The sequence below is a fragment of the Taurulus bubalis genome (assembly GCF_910589615.1).
Source record: "Taurulus bubalis genome assembly, chromosome: 5".
NCBI classification, from domain to species: domain Eukaryota; kingdom Metazoa; phylum Chordata; class Actinopteri; order Perciformes; family Cottidae; genus Taurulus; species Taurulus bubalis.
Window position 1 is genome coordinate 9,565,384 of NC_136593.1, and position 21,870 is coordinate 9,587,253.

The window sequence follows — 21,870 nt, forward strand, 5'->3', positions numbered from 1 at the left end:
TTGTCCAGGTGACACTAACGTGTCTCGTTTCGCTGGAAAAGGTCAGACACACAGCGGTGGAACGAGCTGTGGTTTAATTTGTTGTTTTGTTTTCAGTCAGTATCCAACTGCCATCACTTATACTCTCCGCTGTGCTAACAAGAGAGTTGTGGTTGGTTGTTTTTTAAGGTAGTGACTCCACATATATTTATATATGTTTTCTTAATACATAATACTTATCTAAAATGAATTTCCTCCATGCCTCAATTGTTTTTTCCTGCAATGAATTGGCCACTCAGTGTAAGCCAGTTAATTTGGCTGGTTAATTATTTATTAGAATTATTTGATTCAATTCATGACTTTTGTTTCTTCTCCTCCACTTGTATTCACTCTTCAAAAAAATATAAAAGGTGTCTTTGGGAGGCTTGTATAATAAGAATTTGAATACTCTAAAACATCTGGCTGTATTGGTCAGAAAAACTTGGCTTAAAGGAAAATAATAAAACAGATGAGGTGTATCCTTGAATTATGTCCAGGCATCCTAATCAAAGCTGCTCAAAAGATGCATAAAGTGGGCCAAGCTACACCCCGCATTGATTGATTATTGGGTAGTACTGAAGTTATTTGTCATCATTAACATCATTTGTAACTCACAGTCTATTAGTGTATTGGTAACAGCAGTTGAAATGTGCATTGGTCCTAGCTGAACATATACAGTTGTGTAGCACTTGCTCTTTATCTCTTATGCACACACATAATAAACAAATAACACATTTTTTGTTTATTCATACTTTATTTTCAACCTATTTTTTCACTTTTTTATTTTAAAACCTGACCTGAGATTTGTTAAAACTCAAGAGTTTCCTGCAGATAATAAAATGTTGCTTCATGAGAGAGCCGCAGCAAAGCTCAAGACATAAACTTATGACTAGATATTTCTTCTACAGACAGGGATACATAAACTAGCTCCATATTTGTATCTTTAGAAAAACCTGTAGTGTGTGATGACTCCTGATCAACACATCTGATTCATTGGAAACACGCTTGTGACAGTTTCATTTCACCTCCCTTCTACTTGTCACAAGTCGAGGTTGGTCTTTTTTTTTACATCTGTCTAAAATAATACTGAGACACACCATCCAAATCATCCAATTTCACATATATGATTGTTAGGGCAACATAGAAATGTTTTAAAGCCAATGAGCAGCCAGGAACCATTTGTGTAAATCATGTCAAGCGCATCTAAATATCCAAAACTTGCTTTCAATTCAAGGCTGTTTGCTCCTACTTTTTCCATTGAGACTTAACATGAAGCGGAGTGTGTCTCTTTCTTTGTCTGTGTCACTGCGTTTCATGTTGGATAATTGTATACTTCAAGGCCAATCTAAAGCACAAAGAGTTCTAAAATTAGCCTGCCTATGAGTCACCGTTGAAACCTTCCCATAAAGGTTACATGATTCTCAACAGCAGTAACTGCAATCAAGGCCTGTTGACTGTGATGGAGGACTCAAACCACAGAGACCCAAGCGCTGTCAAACGCTCTCAGTCAAACCTCATCAGGTTCTGTGAATGGAGTCAGGTATACCTTTAAGGAAATGTTGATGGTTTCGAGTGAAGGTTTGTGAATCCGTGAATTGTTGGGTCCCTCGTCTGTTATCGTTGTGATGTGTTGAAGAACCATGCTGGCGACAAGAAGGGTTAATAAATGTGTCTGTTGATCATTGCTTCAGGATGTAATATATCAACGACTGTGGAATGGATTGATAGGAACATTTGTACAAACATTTGTGGTTCCAAGGCGATGAGTCCGACTAACTTTAGTGTTACCTTGACTTTTCACCCACTGAAAATGGTACTGTAAAATGCTAACACACTTAACTACGATGGCTAACCCCTGCCAGGCTAGCTAAAATAGTACTAGCATTTAGCTCTAGGTGCCTCTGTGCCTCAGTGCAGCCTCACAGAGCCTTTCGCAGGGCTGTAGACCGCTAAATACACACTAATACGGACTAAATACGGAGGGTCGATTGACACTTGAGATCCCCTGAAAGCCTCAATAGCTAAATTGTTTGTATTAAAAAAAAAATGTAAACCTGTATTTTCTGATGAAGGACCGAAAGCTCAGATAAAGTATACTGGACATAGATCTAAGTGTGCAGAGATCTCTTTGATTAGTTTGAACTTGTTGGTGTTTCCAGCACCTTAATTAAGATCAAGCCAGGTGGAGCGGTGGCTATCCTGCATTTTCAATAAATACTGTACATATTTTCAAAAAAACTTGCATTTGCAATTGTCAGTAAAATATCGTACTAATCCAGCCGCATTCATTTCTGAAATTATAAAACGTTATTTCAAGGATTTGAATATGTTTGAGAAAAGTCTTTCCGCCGTGAATGTCGCAGCACAACCGGCAGTTATTTTACACACTGATAGGCTCTTTTTTAAGCTTATAGCTGAGAGTTGTTTGGGTGACTTGACCTCAACAGTCACAGTAGGAAAGAGAGAACACATAATACAAGGTAAATAGGAACTTACTGTGAGGTAAATGTAACTTACTGTACAGTAATTCACCATGCCGTCCTTTTTCATTTGAGTGTTTTGCTATGAATACAGTGACAGGTGGGCTTGTGAGCTCATTTGAGGTTGCCATTTGATTTGTGTATTGCTGTTTGGGCTATACTTTCGTTTATATAAGGATTCAAAGTATAAGGGAACACAGTACCTCGACTGGGCGATGACGTCAGACGTCCTTTCACAGTTTAAACACATGAAGCTTAACATTAAAAAGGCCGGATATTTGCAGCTTTAATTTTAAGTGCACAAAGACTTCTATTGCTCTCGTTTGCAGTTACCACTTAACACCTTTATGAAAGCACTGTAACACCTTTTAAGCTCCTGCAACTATTGACGCACTGGTGTTCGTTTACAATACCTGCGGTTTTTATCTATGCACCTCGCCTTATATTTTATTGTTTCTAAAAATGATGTTCTTGCAGCAGATGGGGGTTGGAAAAATGACCCAGACTGCATGAAGGTAATTTATATGTATTATTCATCTCTGCCTCTTCCATTTATATTTACAGTTGGCCAGAGTTGTATACGATGAAGAAGCCAGCGTACACACTGGATGAGAGGCTGCGTGCTGCACTCTAACGCTGCTATTCCATGTTTTGCGTTTTCATTCCCATCTACTAGTGCTTGCACTGGTAATGAGGATGATTCAGCTTTATGTTTTAGGTTTCATTTGACATGCAAGGCTATTCATTAGATTTCTCAGAAGCTTTATATTCCTATCAATCAAAATGAGGACGTTGCAGTCATAATGTGGGGGAATGTAAAGTGTGCATGATATGCATCTCCCCTTGCTGCTGTTTTACTGATTGGTGTCCTCTCTGCAGGAACATAATGTGGTTTAAATTAGTCATTATTGTAGTTATGAAACAGCAGCATAGAATGTCCACTCGTCCTCACCGATTTACAGCGAAAAAGGTTGAAATGTTGCTCCATGGTCTGTGAGCCTGTCATGGAGGAAGTCATTTTTCTGCGGCACCATTGCTTTCAGATGTGGTCAAATGGCACGGTCTCCTGATGCAAAAAAAAGAACACACGTTTTCTGAAAATGAAGTGTTTTGAGAGAAATGACTCTTGAGGGGAGAGTCCCTTCGTTGAGACAAGTAATATAAACTCACAAAGAGAAAGCAGTGTGGGAGACAAGAGCCAGTTTCATAAAGTTTAAAGTTTTCCATCAGAAGGGACCACCAAATACAGAGTTGACAAACGACCAGTCACAGAGTATGCACATATGCACTATGCTGCTCAGAGCAAACTGTATTACTCATTAAATTTGCATTGCATCTAAATCTCTGCTCAGGTTGTACTAAAATGTTTCACTTACATCAAGCAGAATTAATTAGAATGTCTATTCGAAGTAATGAAATTATATCATTACTTCAAGCCTGAAATGATAAAATATTGATGCATGTTTTGTGTATTTTTAGTCTTGTACATCCTCATTTGTTGTAACAGCTGGCTTATTGAACAATATGATCAACAGAGAGCCGGGTATTTTCAAGCTTTAAAGAGCAGCCTCTTAAGTAATAATGAGAGTGAGAAATGCAGTGCATTTAAGTGAAAACTCTGATTAATTATGTATGATTAGAGGACTCTTAAAAGCTTTGGGGAGAGAAAAGAAAGAAACTACATAAACAGAACACGAAGTCCAGAATGGCTGGATGGATGTGAGATGTGAAATTGTAAATGAACCTTAAGTATACAGGTGACTGCAGAATGATGAGAGATATTGCTTCTGCGTGGCCGGACACTGGCTGACCGATTGTGTTCAGGTCATGACACACTTACTGCCCATTGCTTGATTTTTATATCAATCTTGTGTTTTATATTTGCAATTTAGTTAACTACTAAAATACTTACTAAACGTAGTTAAAAGTTAACTTTTGCCCCTTGTTCTGACTAACATTTGTTTATAAATGATTTATTTTAATCAAGATGTGTGATTACAATGGATACAGAAATTCTGCAAATGTCCTTGCATTCATCAAAGTCTTATTTGACTGCTGTCTCGATGTAACTGATAGTAGGTGTGCAGTGTAAATACAAGAAAAGATAACACTGTTTATCTGGTATATTCCAGGAAGCTACATATATGTTTTATCAAAGAATGAGTCACTGAGCAGAGGTCATTTTGGAAATATCATTTCAGCTTGGAATACATTCAGACATTCAGGTCGTTCTATACACCCCCGATAACTACAGACCTATGTTGTTCTTCTTTTAGTCTTCCTTTCTTTTCCCCACTCTTCCTCCCAGTCAGTGGCATCATGCATGTTTTCACCTCTAAAGTGATTGTACCTGATTTATATGACAGGCCTTTAACCCTGCGTGTGCTTGTCCATCAGCATCAGGCAGAAAACACCCAAGGGCATGTGTGAGCAGGACCAAATCTAGCTCTCTGTCATTCAGTGGCTGTAACCTCCAACTAAAATGCACTCCAACAAATCACATTTATTCTTGCTCTGTTGGGATGTGAGTCAATTGCACCAGGTGAGAAGTGCTGCGGGTGGTATACATCCAAAAATATACTTCTACCTTTTAGCAACAATATTACTAAATTATTTATTTTTGACAAAGTGCATCTATGGTTATGTAAATCATAGGAATAGAGAGTATCCTATACTGTACGTACAAGGATTTGGCAGTTTGAACGAGGCTAGAGTATTTAGATCTTTATATGAGGCCTGCAAAATTAGTTTGGTTATGAAAGAAGGAGCTTCAAATGAAAGGGTACTTACATAGCTGAAATCATGCATTTCTAAGATATTGTAATGAATTCAGACATTATGGGGATCTAAACAAAACTGGCAGTTTTGTCTCCACCTGCAGTCAGTAGATGGCATTAGAAGTGAATCCATTAATGTTGTAATAGCCCCACTTACTGGTCATGAATAGTAGCACAGGCTAAAATGAGGAGTGAAGGGTTCCCATTAGTAGGCCTAATGCTGATGGATAACTTGATCAGCAGAAACTAAATCACCAACAAATTGAATAATCAATAGTTAATCACTCATTTAACAAACATGCCAAACATAATTGGCCCCAGCTTCTAAAATTAGAGAATTTGGCAATTTTCTCTGTTATATTATCTTTAAAGAAAATACAATATTCATTGAACAAAATAATAATACAAAATGTGGATAATTGTTACCTGAAGCACAACACTAAAAGGAGAATCACTCACTAATTACTTAAAGGGACAGTTCACCCCAAACATCTATATTCATGGCATTTGTCGTGCTCAAAGTGCCAAAAAAAACACACACAATTAAATAATACAAAAACACTAGAGCAATGTCTCCTTCACCACAAACTACCATCATATTATATTGGAGAGAATGCAGACATCTCTACTGCCGATATCTCTAAAACAAAGGCAACTCACACCAAAATAAGCTTGATTGATAAATAGTATTCCTGGTACAATACAAAAATGACATACCACTTTATTATGTTGGTTAATTTAATTTATAGAAATACATCAGAATTTCGAGATTTTGGTTTGTTTTTTTAAATAATCACTAGTGTCACCTGTTGGCAATGATAAATTGTCATGGACCAATTGAGTCGAGTGAAAAGCAGTGTACAATATTTTAGAGTGTATTATAATGCGTAAGCAGTACATATGTCAAAGTCCTACTCACTCAAGTACAGTGGTTTACTTACTTAGCTACTTCGTCTCTAAAGCCAGACATAAGCTTTGATTTATGTCAAACTCAACTGCAAGCCATTTGTATTAAACTAATTTCTAATTTCTGTTTGGACGATGAGTAAACAACAATATTCGTGTACAAAAATATAATAATATTTTGTTTCTCCACCCCGGAAACGGATCTTTATTCGGATTTCAAAATAGAAGTCGTCTTCCTTCGCGATCACGTGACTCCTCTGTTTACAGGCATTCGGAGAAACATGGAGGACACCGCTGGCAGTAATCCCCAATCTCTCGGATTTACAGAGAAATTAAAGTCTTGGCTCTCTTGGTCATGGACCTACGTGTGCTTCATTTGGTTCGGCATGGTGCTGATCATGATATACGTCCTGTGGAGCCCGCTGAAACTGCACGAATCTCTTACCTCAGGTGAATTAATGCAGCTGCTAGCTAGCTATTGTTAGCCTTCGGGTGTCTGGCTTTAGCTGACAGCGAGCGCGAGCTCTTGGTTTGACAGTTCGGTGTCGGACTCATTCAAGCACAAAAGTGGCGACTTTCTGGTTATATTTAAATCGAGTTTTAACGTGTCTATTGCCAGCTCTTTGTGATATTATGTTCTGACAGCATGCTGTATTGTATGTAGTCATCGTTCGGTAGTTTATTGTTTTATTACCGAGTCGGCTGCTTTGGTCCTCGTGCAATCAAGATGCTGTATGTCGCTTCATGTGACCTGCTGCACGAGACCCACTCCCATTGTGGGTTTTTATTCTGTTGACCTTCTTTTTAGTGCATGGTCACAACAGTGGCCATGAACTTCGCTCAGTTCTGGTTGCATTGTGACACTAACCTGACTGTCCCCTCTTCCTCTTCCAGCCTCAGTGTTTTTGAATACACTGACCCCCAAATTCTATGTGGCTCTCACTGGAACCTCTTCTCTCATCTCTGGACTCATCCTTGTGAGTTATCGACTTAGTTATTCCTCACACCGTCCAATACATGTTAAATAATCACCCCTTTGCAAACATTATATTTGCTATGTCGACACAATTTGCAATAACCTCATCCTAAATTCCAAGTTCGTATTCAAGAATCCAAAATTATACACATGTGGGTGGAGCCTAGTTTTAGAGAAGGGGCACTTTTAAATGCAAGGCTGTAATGAAAAAGGATTCTAGTCAACCCATTGCAGTGGTTCCTAAACTGAAGGCTACAAAGCCATCGAAAGGGAGACAAAATATTATGAAGCAGATAAAAAGTTTAATTATTTTAATTATTTTGAAGCATTAAACAAACTTGAGTGCATGTGTTGTATTGATTCACGGTTAGTAAGATGTATGCAGAGTGGAAAATGCCATGTAATGTACAAGATGGACAGATTTTTGACACAACAAAAGTGGCACTTTTTGAACAAAATGATGAGCCTCTCCTGCTCTTAAATTCATTGGGATTATAGCGACAGAGCTTTTGTGGCAGTTTGGACAGAGTTTACGGTGCACAAGTTAAATCCATTTTTTGCAGCATCCAAAAAGGCAGAAAAATGAACCACTGGTCTACTGATGTAATAGCTATGGGCCACTAAGATATGACTGTTATGTCTAATCATGTACTTGTTGTCAAGCATGTTTTCACCGTGTGTGTTCTCCCTGCAGATATTTGAGTGGTGGTATTTTCGTAAATATGGGACCTCGTTCATTGAACAAGTGTCAGTGAGTCACCTGCGTCCTCTTCTGGGTGGAGTGGAGAGCAGCTCCACGACTGGTCTGTTTGCATCAGTTAATGGAGAGGCAGAGCCGAGGCCCAGTGTTTCTGGTAGATATGTATATAATACAAGCTATAACTGCAATACTACTCATAATACCACAAGCACTAATAACAATATCTTCCTTTCGGTAGAGTGTAAGGTCTGGAGGAACCCGTTGAATCTGTTCAGAGGAGCAGAATACAACAGGTATGTGTGACTCAGATATTTATTACACTGAGAAGAATTATTCTAATAATACTGAAAAAAGATGGTTCATAATGTCAAACTATTTATAAATACTTTGGTGAAGGGGGATTTGGTTTAATTTAATTTGATTCATTGTGGAACAAGAAACTGTAGCAATTGTAATTGTTTATATCTCACACTACAGGTACACCTGGGTAACAGGGAAGGAACCTTTAACATACTATGATATGAACCTGTCGGCTCAAGACCACCAGACCTTCTTCACGGGAGACACTCCGCAGTTAAGACCAGAAGATGGTGGTGAGTTTTAATCAAATACAGACTAAATCCTCAGTTTTGTAAATATGTATCATAATATATCTGTTATATTTCTTTGTCATTTGATGTACAAACCAAAAAAACTGCTGTAACATTCCATTGGATTAGATTAGATTTCTTTGGTACTTTATAAATGTTCTTATGGAACTGCTTTTTGAGTTTATTATTGAGTTTATTTATTTATTTTTGCTTTTCACGCCTGCAATTAAATATGTTGTCTGGTCGCATCTGTAATAAGTCGTGTCAAAACCTGTATCAACAGTGATGCAGAAAGCCTGGAGGGAGAGAAATCCTCAAGCCAGGATCAGAGCAGCTTACCAGGCCATTGAAATGAACCACGAGTGAGTCCTGCTCTTACACAGTTATATATGTTCTCCTTAAATACTGTATCTATAAGCATAATACTGTAACTTATTAAACTGTTGTAATGCAGTTGAAATGGAAATACTCAAAGCAACTTTCTGTGGTTGTGCTTGCTTCAGTTACATGTACATTAATTTCGTCATATTATGACCTTTTTATGGGGGCTTTCATTCTCAAATTATCTCCTTGATTTTGTCACGTTTTTCATGTGCAAACATTACATTTGTGTGCAGATGTGCTGCAGCCTATGTGCTTTTAGCAGAGGAAGAAGCCACAACCATCACAGAAGCTGAGCGCCTCTTCAAAAAAGCACTAAGTATTGGTAAGAATGGATTTTTAATTTGCATAAAGTTCTCACAATGACTGAACCACGAGGCACAGGAGCAGGACGATAGCTAACTAGTTGAGGAACAACTACGCCCAATGTACTGCCACACCCCGTGCTGTGCAGCACTTCAAAATGCACATTGAGCAACTCCACCAATTGTGCTATAAATTGATCACATCTGTTCACGCCTACCTGTGATCGAGAATGTAATCCCAAGTGTATGTATATTTCATCAATAAGTCGATGCTTTTCCTCTGCACAAGTTTGAAGTTGTATTATACATAATGATACAATTCAATCCATGTTTGTTTTGTGCATTAAATGTCTCATATTTTCTTTTTTCCATCCACAGCTGGAAAAGATATCAACTTACTGGTATACATTAAACGCAGACTGGCAATGTGTGCACGCAAACTGGGCCGGATTAAAGAAGCGGTGAAAATGATGAGAGATGTGAGTTTACTGTATGTCGAAAATGTGACTCTTTTAGGAAAGGGCCTCAAAATGCTTCCTGCTATGGTGTGCTATTTGTTAAATAATTTATGCAACTGAGTGACGGAGGCAACATATTTGCTACTGACAAATTGTTTTGGTAATATGGTATTTTTTCTCTTTACAGTTAATGAAGGAGTTTCCTCTTTTGGGAATGTTAAATATACATGAAAACCTCTTGGAGGCTCTTCTAGAGCTTCAGGCATATGCCGATGTCCAAGCAGTCCTCGCCAAATATGATGGTAACACTGAACGCAATAATACAAAATAAAAACTTATTTTTTTACGTCATCATATTGGGTTTGGACAGAACTGAGCTCAGTGTCATTGGACCGATCTTGAAAATGTATGACATTTGTCACATGACCCCAATTTCTTCTTGCGTCTTAGACATCAGCTTGCCAAAATCAGCCACTATATGCTACACATCTGCACTGTTGAAAGCACGAGCTGTATCAGATAAGTAAGTGTCCATATCGGTTCATATAGTTTTAAATATCTTTTGAGCCGTGCATACAATCCAACATGAGTATCTCTTAAACATGCTTTGTTTGTCTCAGGTTCTCTCCAGAGGCCGCGTCACGGCGAGGGCTAAGCACAGCGGAGATGAACGCTGTGGAGGCCATACACAGAGCTGTTGAGTTCAATCCACACGTGCCAAAGGTCAGTTATTAGTCTAATAATAATTGAGTGCCGCGAAAACCTATTGATCTCTTAATGTTGTGCTTGTCCCTGTTCCACAATTACTAAAGACTTGTTTTTGAATTAGATCTCTGTTCGGGCTCCAGTTTTAGTTCCTCACTCAATAGAATGTATGCGTTAAACTATATTTCCATCCACGCGGCTGCTATGCTGCAAGTGGTTTGGGTAGATTTTTTTTAATCACATTATTTCTATATTTAGTCTGATCATACAGGTCTCGCATGTCTGTCATGCAATAAGGTCACAAGCAGAACAAACAGGAAAAACAGGCAGACAGGTAAACAATCAGTCAGACAATATTATATGTGTTATGTCAGCAGCAGTAACAGGGAGTGTGACTTACAAAGAGAGTCTCTTCCATCCAGATACGCTGCATAGTGTCTCAACAGCAGGTGTCAGTGCAGGTCTTAATACTTAGCGCTTAATTCATTTGATCACACCTGACATGTCAGCTTAGGATCTTTAGAGCTTTTTATGTGTCTATTATGTCTGTATTTCAGTAATTTGGCTGATTATTGTATTTAGTATTAACCAATTCAAAACATATAAATGGGACGATATATACTTGTATATTTAAAGGACACATTCACCCTCATCAATAACTACTGGTACCAGTCGAATTTGTTTTAATCATACACGCGTTCTGTGTTTTTACTGGTTTCAATTTCACATTTTGGGTGCCAAGAAAAACTGTAAACATATGACGGATTGGTCCCAGTGCAGAGCAGTTCTCTGTCCAACCAAACAAGGGAGAACATGGGACTACAACTGGATATCTCTCTGGTCTTTCCCATCAGTTCCCACAGGATTAGATGTCACACATGCACACACAGTATGTGTGTGTGTGTGTGTGTGTGTGTGTGTGTGTGTGTGTGTGTGTGTGTGTGTGTGGGGCGTTGTTGCAGGGGTGTCAGCCAGCACTTTGATCCAGCCTTTGATTTTTAAAGTGAGGGCCCTCATTTTCAACGTCTTTCCAACTGCTCCCTCCCCACTATGCCCAGAGGCGGCCATCCTCTCTCCTCTCATCACGTACCCTCATCCTGTTTCTTATCCTCTCATGTTCCCTCATCCCCTGTTTGAGCTAAACAGAGAGTCTGATGTTGGCCACCACTGTCAACTTTAGGGCATTTGTAACACACCTTTCACAGAGGGTTATTGCTCGGCTCGTCTTTCAGCATTTGACCGGCATCTGCTACTTACTTAGGCCTCCTAACAGAGTTGTGTTACGATTTTTGCCTCGCAGTATGTGAAAATGTAACAGTGGGGAAGGATGGGAGGCGGGTTGTTGCTTTGTGTTGTCTGGCTTGAAGAGTGCACCTGTGACTGTGTCGTTTTTAGGCACACGGGCTGGAATCTGTTAAGGGCTTTTTCTGAAAGTTCACTCGTGCTCTTTTGTAGAATTGACTCACATAAGAAAGTCATTGTCCAAGAAAATAATACCATCGTGTACATGTAGGGTTTCTACTAAAGAATCCATTAGTCTATTCAGTATAAAATGAATGATTTGACACTGCATTATTTCAAGAAATATATTTTCCTTGTAGATGAGAACTAAAGATAACACTTTCTATGATGCCCTTGTCTATGAGTTATATAAATACCTCAAGCATTATAATCAGCTTATAGTACTGTATAATTATATTTATATGCACTCATAAATAGTCATAATGGTTTATAACAACAATTATAACACATTATAAAGCATTTCAAGTATCATAGTGCTTCATAATTGCTGATCGCTCACTTTTGCAGTTAAGGATAATAGTGTAGTGTCACAGTTGTAATTCGTAATAATATTTATATAATGCATTATAATCATTGTCATGATGCATTTTAGTGTAATTATAACTCTAATCTAAGTGGTCATTGTTTGCTTTAAGTAAAGCAATAGTTCATGTTAAAATGTTTGTTTTTTTGCATAGATTTCTTTACTGTCCTTAAAGCAAACAATACATTATAATGCATTATAATAGTAATTACTATATTATAATATTACTGTACTCCATTCTAAAAGGATTATAGTGTATTAAAACACTAAATTAACTAAATTAACACCCTAAATGTTGGAGAAAGAAAAGAGGAAAAAAACAATGGACAAGTGGAGCAATAAAAAAAAGGTCAAGCATTCAGTGTGTGGGTGTGTTATCAAGCATGCCAGGGAGATTATGTATGAATATCACACGAGACTTCATCACATGAGTTTATTCAAACTGCTCAAAAAGCTCTAAACATGCAGTGTTTCAGTGCACACGACCCCTTTCCCTCAGCAGCTCTCCATCTCGCCCCTATTTACCTCCCTTCTATATTTCTCCCCTCCTCCTTGTCGTTCTCTATTTGTCCTCCTCCTCCTCAGTCACCCTTTTTCTCCATCTGTCTGTCCATTCCAATCAGCCTCTCTACCCGCCAGTGGTTAAGAAACTGACAGTTTGCCGGATGCTTGGACAGCTGATCAAGTGTTCCTGCTATCTGAATCTGTTGCACATTTACATTTAGCACCACGTTGGTCCGCACGCGTTCATTTGGAGGCAGCCTCGGTGACCCGATCTCATCTACTTCGCTAGTTTACTCCACTTTGGAAGGCGGTTTGTCATTCCACCCTATTCTGGTTGACATCTTCTCATAGATGGCCCGTCAAGACTCAGAAATGCAGGCCGTTGCTCACTTTACTTCTGAAATTGGCTTTTTGGTTTGTAATTTGAGACGGAGCAGCAGTTGTGGGTTTGTTTTAAATCAAGATGGATGAGGTTCGATTGAGACAAGGCAAATAGAGTCTGAAGGAATTTGCCTCATCCTGACCCACTTTAGAATAAACACTGTGAGTTACCTGCCACTGTCCTCAGTAGAGGTTGGAGTAACTAGTACCTGTTTTTACTGACTATGGAATTCTTAATCTGCAACACCTGTTTTGTTTTTGTGTTCTTTCACTGTACAAGTGTATGTTTGTCTGGCCCTTATAGAGCAACTACACGGCTGATGTCATTGTTGCCTGTGTGTCCCATTGTGAGAAGCAAAGTGCTGCAGATTAGAATCAGAAGGCAGCTTATGAGTTATGCTCTGGGTTTATGACTGCCCAGGGATAAAAGAGGAACACATGAAACTCAATCCCTTCATCAAAGAGGCGACAGGGAGTGGAGAAGCGGATCGAGGAACGAGAGGATGGGGGGGGAGGGGTTGGGCGGTGCGGTCGGCCAGCACAGAGGACTGAGGTGTCACCAGTTCTAATGCCGTGGCATGCAAGGAAGGACAGCTGAGCAGCCAGCCTCTCTAAATGGTTAATCTTAAACCACAGATGACCCAGATCTACATGGGTGCCACGTACTGCTCATTCATTATCAGCAACAGAATGATATGGAGGTACTAATATGTGTAAATCTGTAAAATATTCCCAGTTGACCCAAAATGGCAAATTGGCTCGCTGTCAGATTGTCAAAAATAATCGAATCAGAATTTCAAGATTGGGCCCCAAATTAAAGATCACCTTCCTACTCGTCACGCTTCACACGTCTCCTTAAGTGTTCGCATACACTGAATGCACGTTTTTTTTTAATCAGTTGGCGTTCTCTGCAACAGAGGAGTGGTCGGCTTCCCCCTCGAGCTGGCTGGCTGCCTCGATGCCGGGGGGAGGGAGGGAGAGGGTGGGGGGGGGAGTAGAGTAGAGGATGGTGAAAGGTTTGTGCTCAGAAGAAAGGAGACCGAAATGGTGAGGAGGATGAAGGCAGACAGTCAAATGTCTTGGCTGGAGTCAAGAGAGCTGATTTAAGCAAGTCAGACAGGCTAGGTGAGAGGGTCAAACAAGCAGCTTCTGGTTGCCTTGAGCTGCCAGCCGTTGTAGCGGCTACACAGGATGTTAGACAGAGAAGAGGCGAGAAGACATGACAGTCTGCGGGAACGGCCGAATGAAGGGAGGAGTGGTGTTCACACCTGTTGGGTGGGTGCGTGCTTGATTGAGCTTTTAGTCCCAGTCGAGAGGTGGCGAGTGAGGAGCACACAAACAGACGGGTGAGGCGGTCCTGGCAAACCGTCTGCATAGAACACAATATACGGAAATATTTGTATGAATATTGGCCACAGTTCAGCAATGAGAAAGCAGAGTGGCGACATTGACCAAGACAGATAACCGGGGGGCACGATGGGACCCGGGCTCGTATCTTGCAAGCTAAAGGAGCATGAAAGCGGGTTGGAGGAAGACGGGGATGAACCGAGTCGAGGTGCCCGGGGCAGGCCGTGGTCATGAGGGTGAGAGTGGAGAAAGAGGGCAAGGCAGGGGGAGATGGGTGAAGCAGCATGGTCTGGCTGGCTGGATAGATGGCTGGCTGGCTGAGCTTGTGACCATGGAGGGGATTAGACAGGATTAGCTGTGGGGTAACCTTCCCAAAGTGTCAGTCTGAGATCCAGAGCGCTGTGAAGCTGGCCGCCTGGGAATCCAGCCCAGGGGCCCCCGGCCCCGCACATGGGTTTTGTTTAACACAGACCCCTGCCACACTGGGCACCACAGACATAAAGTACATAGAGTGGGATGCCACCAAAGTCCGCATACATAAATGACTTATCCATGGACAGAGCCTGAATTTGAAGTAAATATATTACAGAAAAAGCAGAACACAATATGCTCGTGTTGTTATTTCGAGATGCTTGCTTTCTGTTACTCCAGAAAACATACCTGTTCTATCGGCCGTAACTCTGGCATGTGAGCCTTTGTCAGCACGGTGAACCGACTGACTCACTGGGACCAACTTACACAGTAGGGAAAGAGAGGAGGGGCGAGCGAGGGGTGTTACACATTCATGGAATGAATGTACTGTACTGTAACAATAACACACACTCGGAGAGCTTTGGGAAGCGTCACCCCACCCCAACCACCACCCCCGTCTTGAACAATTGCAAAATAAAACTGTCAACAAATACCTCGCATGTAGAAAATATGTTTTCAGCCACCAAGGAGTTGGCCAGGGGGAATTGCCCAATATAATAAGAGAAGTGCTGGCTGAGAAATAAAAAGACAGTGTGAATGAAACCATTAAAGCTGCAATAATTCGTTTTCAACCACAAGGGGGCCAGGATTTATGTTAACAGTTGCTGAGCTCCCACCCGGCACAAATAACGTAACATCCCGTTTGAGTTGTCCTCTTTCTCACCACCTGTTGAACGGAAGAATGCAAATATCCACTAGGACTTCTTACATTTTTGTTTGGTTGCCTGTAGTTTTGCTTGCTTGCTTTTTACTTATTTTAAAAGCAGTATGAACACCTAAACAAGGCGTTTCTGCTGTTCTTTACAGAGCTCAGGAGACCACAAAAGCATTTAGGTACTGCAGTATATACTGACCAGAAGTTGTGTATTTCTTCCTTTTCCCGTCTGCAGTACTTATTAGAGATGAAGAGCCTGATCCTCCCTCCAGAACACATCTTGAAGAGGGGTGACAGTGAGGCAGTGGCATATGCTTTCTTCCACCTGCAGCACTGGAAGAGGGCAGAAGGAGCCTTAAACCTACTACACTGCACCTGGGAGGGCAGTATGTGACACTATCACTCCTTCTATCCAATACCACCATGTGTTGTTTTTATGTTTTTGATTTATTTAATGCAAATGAGTTGTTTTTATTTCAGTTTTGAAAATCATACTTTTCTCTTTGGTTCTATTGAAAGTGAATGCACCCCATTCAATGCATGCTCAGAAGTCCGTATCGAACAGTATTTCAATAGAGCTGGGCCATCAGAGACACAAAGTGTCTTCTTCGGCGCTTCATTTTTAAATTGTTGCGTCGTGAGTCATGCGTGCACAGCCCAGGAATGAGATCATTCCTCAAACGAAGCACAAGAAGAATGTTATATTTCATTCAGATGTTAGTATCTTGTCACTCTGTACAATATTTAGCTACTTTAGTGATTTACTGAACATTATGTGAGCTGTTTAAATAACACTTGTTGTGTTATTCATCTTAACTCAATTTCCTCTCTGTGCCTTTGTCCGCTTTAACAGCCTTCCGGATAATTCCCTACCCTCTGGAGAAGGGTCACCTGTTTTACCCTTACCCAGGATGCACAGAAACAGCAGATAGGGAGCTGCTGCCCTGTGAGTACAATAGCCTACATGCAGTCCATTTATGTACCGAGTTCCTCGCAATTGTACTGTGAACACAATTATCCTCACCCTAGTTAAACCCTACGTCTATTCAAAATGCTTCATTTTGTTGTGTTTATTGTTCATCTGTCTACGACTTTGTCTTGCCCTATTTTACTGACCGTTCTCATCTTTGCTCCAGCGTTCCACGAGGTGTCTGTGTACCCAAAGAAAGAGCTTCCCTTCTTCATCCTCTTCACAGCAGGCCTTTGCTCCTTCACTGCCATGCTGGCCATGCTCACACATCAGTTCCCTGAGCTCATGGGTGTCTTTGCCAAAGCAGTAAGTACTTCAGCTACGCGTCAGACATTGCATCTCAAAAGTTTCTGCTGTACAATTTATAGATGCTGATTCAGTCCACTATTTTATCATGACACAAGTTTAACTTTTGTTTAAGTTGGCTGACTGCTGACATCTACGGTTTTAAACGCATGTTGTTTGTAACCTGAACCCGCGTGGCAATGGCTGCCTTCCATCACTGTCAGTAACACTGGAGGCTCATGGGAGTCGTAGGCCTGTAAAGTCTGTGTTTCCCGCCAAAACAAGCTGTAGCCCAGCTTAAGCTATCAGTGACCACGGCTGGATAATGCAAGCTTATCGCCATTTCAAACATAATAGTGCAGCTTACAGCCGTGAATATTTAGAAAAGTTGAATGCACGCTTGACTTCCTTTGACTATTTATTTATTATAGACGTGTTGTGTTATCTGTTTTTAGCAAGTTTGGCAAACTCCTTACTTTGGCAAATCCTTTGTTTATGGTCTCTGTTTATTAGAGCCTGCCTTTACATAGACATGTAGTAAAAACAAGGCCACGGAGAACAGCTAGTGCTCTTCCTTTTGTTATGGAAAAGATTGAGGGCAGATAGGATTTTACAGCGGCCCCCGGCGAGCCTGGTTTGCGTAATGTTCAGATGGAGTGCGTGAAAACTAGTGAGGGAGGAACACACTGCCTTCTGAGGAAAAACAGATTTCTCTGAATGTGCTGCTCGTGAACAGAAGATCCAAAACAGTGGTGGTGGTGGCAGTTTGCCTTTCCTTAATTTATGGACAGCAGACATGTATAGCGTAGCAGTTGATTATGTTTCATATATTAAATGGGATTAGAGGCGTACTTGATTTGCACTTGTCTGGCCAGGCTGATACATCCACTTATGAGGCTATTAAAGTGTCAAGTGTATCAAGGACACCTCAAGTAGTTTCAGGGTGAAACCATATTGTAATATTTTAGAGGACGTTTCACTGTTACTAGCAACCTTAAATCACTAACATGTGCATTTGAAACGCTCTATTATACACATACCTATTATATTGTATAACCTAAATCCTAATCTTAGATCTAAGTGGATATATTCACTTCTGGTAATCATGAAAATTATTGTTTGAGCTCTTGGTTCTAAGTAAGAGTTGTTTCTGTCCGATTTGGTAGAGACAAAATTGGCGCTCCTAATAAGGCAATTGTCAGAAAATATAAACTGTATCCCCAAATCGGATAAGTAACACTTTCCACAAACAACATTTAAAAAATGATAATTCTTGGAAAAGTATTGCTGCTTTGTTTTTGTCTTTGGTCAAATACTGCCCTGCTGCAACTCAAATACATATTACAAATCGTGCTTAGCATTGTATGTCCTTATATACACGTCAAACTTTACGGTGGATTGAAGATTTGTTTCAATTTAACTCATTTTGTATTTATTTTCTCCATGCACGTTAGCCTGCCAGTTTGCCAGTGATGGGTAAATTAAATATAATAGAAATGATTTATTTTCCTTTTTAAGAATGTTTTGAGACAGAATATAATGATACTACTGATTTTAGAGAAAAGCGTGTTATACGTAAACAATATCAAAGAACAAATGAAGAGAGGTTTTAAGGCTTATTCTCCTTCTTTTTTTTTCTCTCTCTCTCTTTCAGTTCTTCAGCACACTCTTTGCGCCCCTGGGTTTCTTCGCAGACAAGATGGAAAGCTTCATGCCGTCCAGTTTTTGGCACCAGCTGACTCGAATCTGACCCCATCTCTCAAACACACACACACACGCACGCACACAGACACACACACGCACACACACACACACACACACACCAATACCACTCCAAACCCTCAGACAAAAAGTGTTTGCTCTCCTGTCTTCAGCATTACTGTCCACTTGCTGCATTGTTACTGATTATGTTGGCTGAGGTTGTATCAACACGGCAAAACCACTCTTAAGATGCCCTCCCACACTGTTCCAGCGGCCGCAGTTTTTCCAAGAGCACATTTAGTGAATACCATCTGCAACGATTCCACACGCTCGTTTGTCATCATGTTAGCCCGCCGCAAAATTGTGGTTTTTAAGGTATCCCACAAAGCCTTGTTGCAGATTCTTGGTGCAAAACTTAATTAAGGAGTTCATGAGAGGCACTCCACTTGTTCCATCACAATAATAATTAAATCACGAAAAAAAGGGGAAAAAAACTAAAACGGCATGTTTTTAACATTAACTACTGTCAAGTCAGATGAGTTAATTTTAACCAGTGTGTTACCGACACCAGGAAACAGAATCAACAGTTTGTACATTCAGGATGTCCCTTGTAGAATATGTTTACCAATATTCCTCTCTTTTCCCTGCTCAATTATTTATCGATATCACAAAAGATCCAAGTGGACATTTGGGTTGGGACCGATGCGCCTCACATCCACCCTCAGTGCACCACAGACGTCCTAGTGGGGCAGATTTAAACGTCTGTAAGGCCTCCGAAAAACAGAGCTGTGATTTACAGCCTCGAAGTGCCTGCAGTGTATACAACGCCTCTGCAGTTCAGCAGTTGTTACCATGGCATGACACCTTAGCACTATATCACTGGGGCAACCGGTGTAAATGGGAGCATCGCTGGTCACACTCGTTCCTGCTGATCACACTGCAGAATATTATGAGTCGCTGGTTGGTCGACTTCTCAAACGCCAAAAACAAAAATGAAAGACGCACACGTCGTCGTACTGAGAATTGACTGAGGCAATGTAAGGTTTGCTGTAATACAGTCATTCTAAATACAGAGAAACATTTGACGATGGCAAAATGATGATCTGCTCTTCTGTATGTGGTTTAGTTCTGACTTTATTGAAAGATTTACTCATCTCTGTTTTATCAAACTTAAGAAGCCAGCATCTTCTTGTTGTGAAGTATAATGTAATAACCTGTCAGAAACAAATGTGCCTGGTTCAAAATCGTAAAAAATAAAAAAAAGCCTGTAAATGTAAAATGTAATTCTATTATCTTTTGTAAAAATGTAATGATTGAAGCGTATTGGGAAAAAAAGAAAATATGAATTGTTGCACCACTTGGTCGTGAATGATAAGGATAAGAAACAAATTGTTTATTACATTAACAGGTCTAACAGCTATTACATTTTAAACGACTTAAGGCAGACATGTTTACTTTATTTTGTCACGTTACTTGATAGTTATTACATTATCGTTACAACATTATTATTACAACAATATAGAGCCCTAGTATGTACTTTAAGTGACATCATACTTACAAATCTTCACTCTACGTGTTGTGAAACGTGTGATAATAAAGTGCCTTTTAGTACATCACAATAGTGAAACCAATTTGATAATGGTTTAACTATTGTGTAATTTGGCATTTACTGCACCTACAATATTGATGTCAAGTTGAGTGGCAATTCTGTTAAATTTTGATGGATTCAATTTGATAAATAGATGCCTTCAAATGTAATGTGTAACAGAATTGTTGATTGTGCAGTGATTAGCATTATTAGTAACAGCAGTCAAGTAACAATGGCAAACATACTTGTGTAAAATTATAAAAGGGCAAGCTGGTGATGATTTAATGCCACATGCTACAGTATGTTGCAAAGTTGGGTTATGATTTTAATAACCCTTACCCGCTCTAAAGTACAAAGATTCTGTTTTGCGCCTCACTCTGGTTTGTAATCTGTCTGTTTTAAATTTGTGACACTTGAGATGTGAAATTTTATAGTGTACAACCGAAATGTAAAGAGTACATGCTGAAGACAGGAGAATGTTTGAAAAATTGTAACTTCCCTTTGATGAGTTTGAAAGCAAAACTCGCAAATAAATTTCCCTTTCAGTGCAATTTCCTTCTGTTTTGGTTTGGTTTTTGAATTCCTTTTGGTTTACCGTTTAAAAATGCAGAATTGGTATTTTCTAAATGAATTCGTAGATGCTCATTACTTCACTTTCAGACGAAAAACTGTTTTTTAACAAATTGGAAGACATATTTAAAAAAAAAAAAGAATTTTATGGTGGATGCAATTTCAATTGATGTTTTTATATCACTTGTGTATTGAGAGGGAGTTGGTATCTTGTTCAAGGACAAACTCCTCGCTCCGTCACCTTGCTGCTCCTGGACTATATAAAGCCAAGAGCCATCATTATGATTACGCCACTTCACCACCGTCAGCAGATGCTTTTATGTGGCAACTTCTCAGCGAACCACCGGTGCCATAATCATACTCCATACACTCGTGCTCAAGTGGCGAGCAGCAGTAATGAAAATCGCTGTGGAGGATTGTTGACGGGTGCTCAAGTGTCTGCTCTCAGTGCCAGAGTCTCATGCTGCATGTCGAAACACGAGTTGTTCGCTGACCTCCGGAGTGCATCAAAGTCATGGGTAACGGCAAAAAAAGAAAGAAAACGTAAAACAAAGGGTAAACATGTTGAAAATAAATATGTAATGAATACGTTTCATAATGATCTTCTCATGTCCTGTATGATAAGATAAGAGATGTGTGAGACATTTACAACATGTATGGCCAGAGTCAGAAGGGTTAATAAGAAACATAAAATACTGAAATGATGATTTGGAGCATATATTTGTGTGGAAAAGCCACGCAGGTGCTAAATTATGTCCCATACAGACGCGTCTCCAGTGGAAAGATGCAGTCCTGGCAGTTGACCCACTAAATGGGAGCTTGTGTGCGCCGCAAGCTCACTAAGTTCACCAGCACCATGAATTAATTAACTCTTGTGGCCCAGGACCTTTGCCCAGTGTGTCCCTTAAGATGACATGAAGTTTGAGTTGGACTGAAATCTCCTAAAAGATCGGCCTCAAGTCAAACCAAAAGGAAATGTGGTTTCATACTAGGCGTATGAGTTCTGACTATGAGGTATTTCATATCCAGTTGGGTTTTGTCTTTTTATATTTTCTGATGACCACCCAGTGAGTTGATAATCAGCCAACAGGCAACATCAGACTGCAATGAGTCACTGAGACTGCTGACCTCTTCTCTTTCTCCCAAACTGTGCATCATATCTGACGCACTACAACTTAAAAAGAAGCAACTTTACATCTCCAACAGTGTCTGAGATGTTGAGAAAAGTGTCTTAAAAAACAGTAATAAGAAGAAATGGAGTGAACTCAAACTAGTTC

General features: G+C 40.0%; 1 protein-coding gene across 1 annotated transcript; it reads left to right on the plus strand.

Annotated features, from left to right (window-relative positions):
• Positions 1 to 6,462: 6,462 nt before the first annotated feature.
• Positions 6,463 to 18,583, plus strand: st7l (suppression of tumorigenicity 7 like; the record flags this gene model as incomplete). Its single annotated transcript, XM_079218573.1, has 15 exons — positions 6,463 to 6,631; positions 7,076 to 7,158; positions 7,852 to 8,011; positions 8,096 to 8,150; positions 8,335 to 8,450; positions 8,731 to 8,809; positions 9,065 to 9,153; positions 9,512 to 9,612; positions 9,779 to 9,893; positions 10,042 to 10,114; positions 10,212 to 10,314; positions 15,715 to 15,865; positions 16,333 to 16,425; positions 16,616 to 16,755; positions 18,389 to 18,583. 15 exons carry the CDS (start codon positions 6,463 to 6,465, stop codon positions 18,482 to 18,484), a joined length of 1,623 nt encoding a protein of 540 aa, XP_079074699.1. The 3' UTR covers positions 18,485 to 18,583.
• Between the last annotated feature and the right edge of the window lie 3,287 nt (positions 18,584 to 21,870).